The sequence below is a fragment of the Hipposideros armiger genome, unplaced genomic scaffold (assembly GCF_001890085.2).
Source record: "Hipposideros armiger isolate ML-2016 unplaced genomic scaffold, ASM189008v1 scaffold_163, whole genome shotgun sequence".
Lineage (NCBI taxonomy): Eukaryota > Metazoa > Chordata > Mammalia > Chiroptera > Hipposideridae > Hipposideros > Hipposideros armiger.
In genome coordinates, this window is record NW_017731513.1 from 673,543 (window position 1) to 680,869 (window position 7,327).

General features: G+C 45.5%; 1 protein-coding gene across 4 annotated transcripts in view; it reads left to right on the forward strand.

The window, feature by feature from the left end:
• The first annotated feature begins 6 nt into the window (after positions 1-6).
• The window catches only part of LRRCC1 (leucine rich repeat and coiled-coil centrosomal protein 1), a 29,808-nt gene continuing 22,487 nt past the window's right edge, over positions 7-7,327 (forward strand). For 3 of the 4 annotated variants that reach the window (XM_019651660.1, XM_019651661.1, XM_019651663.1), the window contains exons 1-2: positions 7-1,047; positions 1,137-1,343. In XM_019651660.1, the coding sequence (XP_019507205.1) occupies positions 886-1,047; positions 1,137-1,343 (369 nt within the window). In that variant the 5' untranslated portion in view covers positions 7-885. Of the gene's footprint in view, positions 1,048-1,136; positions 1,344-7,327 lie in introns of those variants that run through there. The other variant, XM_019651662.1, reaches the window with a different exon arrangement.

Below are 7,327 nucleotides of genomic sequence, written 5' to 3' on the forward strand. Positions count from 1 at the left end.
TCTCATTAACATGCAGCTGTGAGAAGGCTTTTCCCAGGCAGCCAACTGGTTTTATCATTTTATTTCACAGAAGAGTATAATGGACTTGACACCAGCTGTGTTTCTAAGGCTGTGTAGCGAGAGTCTCCCTGAAAATAGGCATATTTCCATTTTCTGGGGAAACCCTTTTCTTGGAAGAAAACCATATTTCTAAATCAACTTTATTTTTTCTCTGCTATCCCACAAGTTGGATGTTTTTTCCTAAGAATCTTGCCTCAAGAACTTCTGGTCCCTATAGTTTTTTGTTTCTAGAGCCTCTGTTTCCTAGATGAGGTGTTTCTCTCAACACAGCTGCCCTCCCCCCAGAATTGAAGGGATACTTACTACCAAAGTTACTTTTCTGTCATCAAAATGTCTAATATTAATTTGCCAGACTTCTTTCCTTTTTTTGGAGTTCTTCCAAACACTTTATTGGTCTTTGTTAGAAATACTACTTGGTTTTAAAATTACAAGTAAGCAAAATTAGTGTTTCTAGCCGAAGCACCAAATTAATGTTAAGTTGCCAGATTTCTCATATTTAATTGTACTCAGGGAAAATAAACATATTCTTGAATACTTGATAGATTGCCTGTCCAGACCTTAGTTTTATGTAATTTAAGGGAGAAACAGGGACCTTTAATTCCACTGATGCTCGAGACCTCACCAGGCAACTCCTTGCTTTCTGCAGCTACACCCCCCGATTCGTGCTTATATCCATCCCATCACAGACACACTTATTAGGTGCATTCCAGGATTAATTTAATCCCCTGGTAGCTGATAAATTTAGTTTACCCTACGAGAAACAATTCCCTTATTTAATGTGTGAGTTGCGTTGTGAATGGTTTGTCCCCAGGGTACAGAGCAGTTATGCTGCAGACTTTGCCACAGCTTCGAATCCTAGATTGCAAGAACATCTTTGGTGAGCCCGTCAATCTGTCAGAAATGAATTCGTCACATCTGCAGTGTTTTGAAGGTCTTCTGGATAATTTAGTTTCTTCTGATTCTCCCCTAAATATAAGTGAAGATGAGGTACGGTATGGTTTTTTCCTAATATCAAGACACCTCCAAATTACTCAGTAGGTGTGAAGTGTAAGGACCTGGGGTTGTGTCTGTCGTAGGTCGTCCACAGTGTACCGCTGGTGACACCGCCCATCGATGACACGGCTCCCGTGGACCAGTTTGCAAGCACACCCGCGGATACTGGTTTGACCTTCATGGCTGGGTGTCCATCTTCTCAGCCAGAGAATGTGAATCATGAAAATGATTTTCAGAATGAGATGAAACTTCAGAAATTAGATGATCAATTTTTACAGCTTCTCAATGAAGTAACTATTCCCTATCTTTCTAAGCAATATGTTAAAGAAAAAGTAGTTAAGAGATTTTCAAATAAAAATTGCGTCCAAGCTGACCTACCAGAACAGTCTGTCCNATATTCTACATTTGTGCTGTCTGGTATGGCAACCAGTGGCCAGATGTGACCTTTGAGCACTTGAAATGTGCCTGGTGCACTGAGGAACTGCACTGTAATGTTAATGACATTTTAATTTAAACTTACAAAGCCACCTGTGAGAGTGCGGCCATAGGGGACAGTGTGAGTCTGCAGCATCTCAAAGGCCGTTGCACATTGAGGATCAAATATGTGTTTTCTTCTGAACTTGAGCATGTCTAAGACAGTTACAAACTCTTACTTACTTTGTACCTGATGAAAGTGATACACTGAGAAAAAGAGCAATTTCATAATTTTTCTTAGAATTGTCAATTAGAATCTAGCAGAATTCATCTAATTAGCTTCATAAGCCTTATCAGTATTTGAAATAGACTTATTAGTTTGTTTTCTGCCCTACTAGAAAAATACTACCCTATGCCAGGTGTTTAGTATGCAAAAAAGTAAAGTGAAATGATCTAGTTCCTACACTTAAGCTGAAGGAGCAACCGTATTTTAATTTTTTTAAACTTTTTCCCCAAAGATATGAAAGTATTAGAGTTGAGTATTAACTCTAGGTCTCCCTGCTGTGTGCTGTTGAGCAAAGTAAATTACAACACTTTCTGGATGCAGTTTCCTTACCTGAAGAAAGTGAGTCTCGGGTAAGCTAGGTCATTTATTTACTCAACAAATATTTATTGAAGATTACTGTGCCAAACAGGGTTCTGTACTGATGAAAAACACCAACGGACAGGCAAGGTTCTTGTTGCAGGGCTTACATCGTAGGGGGAAGAAAAACAAATAAGATCAGGTCAGCCCCCTGAAAATAAGCTCAAGATCTGAGCAGACTTCCGAGAGGATATCCAAATGGCAATAAGCACGTGGAAAAGAATGTTTGCCCTTCTCAGTCACTAAGGAGATGCACGTGAACGCGTGCTGAGACCCGGTGGCACTAGCTTGGAGCACCCCAGTGCCCGGTGCAGGAGGTGCAGCTGCTTCGGAAACCAGTTTGAAGTTCTCTTGTCACGTTCAGTGTAGACTTTTTCTATCGTGCAACCCAGTCTAGGTATTTACCTAAGAGAAATGAAAACATGTCTAATCAGAGACCTGTCCACGAGTATTTATATGATTATATATCTTTTTATATAATCATGTTTATACAGTTATTCATAATCTCCGAAAGCTGGAAACCACCCATGTGTCTCTCAGCTGGTAAGCAGATAGAGTGTGATGCACCCACACTGTGGAGTGCTACTTGGCAGCAAAAGGAATGCACCAGTGATACACAGCACAACATGGATAAATCTAGAAAGAATTGTGCTTAGTGAAAGGAGCCAGACAAGCGCCTACACTGTGGTTCCATTTATGTGACGCGCTGACAAAGCAGAGTTACAGGGGCGGAAGTCAGGTCACCGGTTGCCGGGTTGGAGGACGGGGAGAGAGGACACTGCATGAGCACACGTTGATGGGGCCGGTGGAGGTGTTCTGTACGTCAGCTGTGGTAGTGCTCCCACACTGTATGTGTTGGTTGAAACGCTTTGAACTCCACACCTAAAAAGGGTGAATTTTAGTGACAGTATCAGATAATGATAAGAAATATGGAGGAAATACAGGTAGCTCTGTAAGTCTAGTAGATAATTCTTAGAATGACAATATACATGTTCAGAAACACCTCGATAGATATGATAGTTATATGATAAGAGCGTGCAGAGACGCTGAGGCACGATCAGGTTTGCCACGATGAAGGATCAGGAAGCGGGCTTGTGGGGCGGGAGCCCAGGGGATGAGGGCGAGTGTGCAGGGAGAGGCGACATGGCCGTCCAGGTCCCAGGGCGCTTCGTTAGCAGGGCCAGGGGTGGGCGGGTTGTTCCAGGTTCCTAGGAAGCCAGTGGAGGGCTCTCAAGTGAGTGGCAGAAGGTTTTTAAAGGGCCACCTTGGCTGCCGAGTGAGGAAAATGGACCTGGAAGTCGGACCAGTTAGGGAGCCATTCCAGCGGTCTGGCTGAGATGATGGAGACTTGGGTTTGGGCAGAAAGTGTGTAGAGAAGTAAATAGTCTTCGCGGGTGGCGTTCACAGGACTCGCTGATGGATTAAGAGGAGGAAATGAGGGAAAGAGGAATCGGATAACAAACGCGGGTTCTCTCTGTAGTGACAGGCGCATGATGGCACTGCTGCCTGACGAGCCAGATTGGGGAGGGCCCGAGGTAGAGATGGGGATGAGAGCTGAGGGTTCTGTCTGAACTCCGACGGCCCTGTCAGATGCGCGCGTGCGCGTCCTGCGTGTTTGGGAGGGAAGGCTGGTTGGACTGGAGCACATCTGTGGTGTTTGTAGCCGTGAAACTAGAAGGTTCCAGAGAGCGTGTGGATAGCGGGGATCCAGAACGCGCCCAGCGGCACTCTAACCTGAAAGGGAAGAGGACCTTTCAGTGCGGCGGGCATCTCAGATGGTCCTTCCACAAGGGGGAGGCTAGGGCATTCGTCCGCTGACAGTTCCACTGTGGTTGAGGGGAGCCCCTGGGGGTGTTAACTCCCTCGCAGTTGCAGGCTGCACCTTTGCTCAAGCTCCATTTTGGAGAATGTTCTGAGACAGAAAAAGAAGCAGCCGGTGCTCAGGGCACACCGGCGGTATGTGTGGCCCCGGTCCCCCTGGCTGCAGTGGGCGTCAGGCTGCCCGGGAGGTGTGCCAGGCACTGCTGGCCGCAGCTGCACAGCTGCTCCCTAACGTTGCCATGCCCTCGATAAGCTTGGGAAGAAACACACAAGGGAGCTGAATCAGATGGGCGCTGTTTGTGTTTATGCTCAAATCAGCGACACTGCAGCATGCCCCGGTGTTTGCTTACGTCCGCAGTCAGAAGCGAGGCGAGGCTGGGGGCCTTGAGCCGTTGCTCCGTGCCTTTTCTCCTGAAGTATTAACATGCATGGCCTGCGAGGCCCGTTTGCTTTGTCTGAAGAGGACTGGAGACTGGGAGCCCCAGGGAACTGCCCCCCAGATGCCACCTGTATCGCTTCGAAACAGCTGTTGACATTAATGAGCCCTCCCGCGTCCTGAGATGTGGCTGCCCACAGCCAGTCCTCCGCCCTTCCACTCTCCCCTTCTCGAGATCGAACCCCCCTGAGAGCGCTTTCAACGCGCTGTTGGGGACTTGCTGCTGTGACATCCAAAGGGGTTTCCATCCGCAGGTTTGATGCCCCTTCATGGAATCAAACACAAGCTCCGCTACCTCGACCTGCACAGCAACTGCATAGACAGCGTCCACCACCTGCTGCAGTGTGTGGTGGGGTTGCACTTCCTCACCAACCTCATCCTGGAGAAGGACGGGCAGGATAACCCCGTGTGTCGTGTGCCAGGTAGGGGGGCTCTGCAGCTGCGGTGTCCCACCCGCTTGGTTTGTCTGAAGCTTTACAGCTGCTGCTTACGGATTTGAAAAAGCCTAATTGCAAGTAAATTATTTTATTAAGACAAACTAAATTGCTGTTAAAAGAAGAACACCGGGTGAACAGGTAAGGAATTCTGTTGAGGCAGTTTTATATTTGATGAGTGAATGCCTCAAAATTAAGTTACGTCATGATCAATTCTTATAGTGTAACACTGTGCAGCCCTGAAAANCCTGTCTAGCTTACCGTTCCCCTCTTTTCGTGCAGCGCCAACGTGTGCACGGCAGGCGGGGCCCCCGGGTCTGCGTCCCTGACGGGTCCCTGCCCGCCGTTTCGGGCCCCCGCCTGCCGTTTCGGGCCCCCCTCTTGCCGTCCCTCCCGCTGCACGCTGCTGAGCCATGCTGAGCTGCAGGCACTTCCACCCGAGGCATCTCCTGCTGGCTCCTGAGCTAAACTTGGCCCGAAAAGATGTTTTGTTTTGTTTTTTTGCAAACAGCTTTTTGCAGTTCTGCTTAATAGCAGCTGTCCTTTCTTGAATGCGGTGCGCATGTCACATGTATTATCACTGATCCTCACAACAGTTGTGCAAGGTAGGAAGTTTACAAGGGACAGATCTGAGACTCGGAGCGTCCGAATAACGTTCCCAACTTCATGCAGCCGGTGAGCGATTTAAGATCGAGTGCACACCCACTTCGGTCTAACGCCACTCTGCTTTTTCTGCTGTGCCACGCTATTTGCACGGTATTAATGTCCAGAAGCAGAAATATCTCAGAAAGTAAATGTCTGTCATTAAAGAGCATGTGTTAATAGCAGAAGGTGTGGACTGGTACCTAAAGAGCATGTGTTAATAGCAGAAGGTGTGGACTGGTACCTCAGTCAACGAAGCCAGGAGTTCTTGTTAGGGGAGGTGCATTCCAGACTTCAGCACTGGAGGACAGGCACTTTTTCACTAGAAATATCAATAACCATCGGTTTATTTGGAATCAGCTACATTCTGGGTTGCGTAGCCTAGCAGACCATGGAGAAAGTCCAATTATAAACTCCAGTCCCAGACCCGGGTTTGGACCAGCTCAGTTAGATAATAACCAGCAGAACTTGGATAAGTTACTTACTTTCTGTAAACTGTACAGTGTCCCATGATACCTACTGCTAGAGCGGTGAGGATTAAATGACACGCAACAGGCTGAGAGAGGGTTTCTAGCAGAAAAGTGGGAGCGTGCAGATTTGAACGGTTTCCAGTTACTGCCTTCGCTATGTGCTGATGAATGTGTTCGCTCGTTCAAGCTGGAAAGGCGCAGGCTCGCTTGCCTCTGTCGAGTGGCTGTCTTGTTTTTATGTAAATGGTCCAAAATGCTGGTCCGTGGGCAGAAGCGCTGAGACATTTCAAGGCTACAAGTAGGAAGGATTTCGTTATAGGAGTAGAGCTCATACTTATTATCTACATGTTGTTGGGTACATTTAATTATTTGGTCATGATTTCAAAACCTTTTTTTGACTTGTTTTTGATAATATATGTTTTCTTTCCAGCATATCAGAGTTATCCTTAGACTCAAGCCTTCATGCCATCAACCTTCATTGCAATAACATCTCGAAGATCAAAGCCATTGATCACATTTGGAACTTAGAACATTTAGACCTGTCGTCTAATCAGATCACTCAAATTGAAGGTCTAAGCACACTCACAAAACTCTGCACTTTAAATTTATCCTGCAATTTGATCACGAGAATAGAAGGTTTGTAAGTGATTTTCACGTAATACTTTGAATAAGGAAGATGATTTAAATCCATCTTTCTTCTTCCCTAAAGAATGGAACAAATACAAATTTTTGAAAACTGATCCTAAAACTTACGATACAAAAATTTTTCTTCTAGAAAAGTTATCAGACCTTTTTTTTGGGTGGGGGGTGCAGTAGGGGGAGACAGCCATGGTCATTGGTTACACGTCGCTTTCATGCTACAATGGCACAGTTGACTCTTTTAAGGAGGGCGGAGCTCACAGTGGTCCATGCGGGGGTCAAACCGGCAACCTTGGTGTTATCGGCACCACGCTCCAACCAACTGAGCTAACCGGTCACCCCAGTTATCAGTCTTTTTAAAGTATTTTGCAAAGTACCAATAAAATTGATTTCAGTGTTATCAGACAGATTTGCTTCAAAACAGTCTGAAATAGTATTGTAATTGTGTATAAGTCTAAAGGATGATTTGAATTCTATAAAACCTGTATTTTATTTTATTTATTTTATTTTTATTTTAGGACTTGAAGCACTGATTAATCTGACTAGACTGAATTTATCGTATAACCACATAAATGATCTTAGTGGTAAGTAGATGTGCCTAATTTTTTTTATAATGCTGAGTATTTGCACATGTGATGAGTTAGACTGAGCTCAGCACCTTGAAGCAATAATCCAATTGTTGATTATTTTTTGATTAATCCAAAACTTATAAAGAGTGTGTTGGTGCCAAAGCTACACCTGAGTGAAAAATAGTAATAAAAGCTAGGGTGATCCA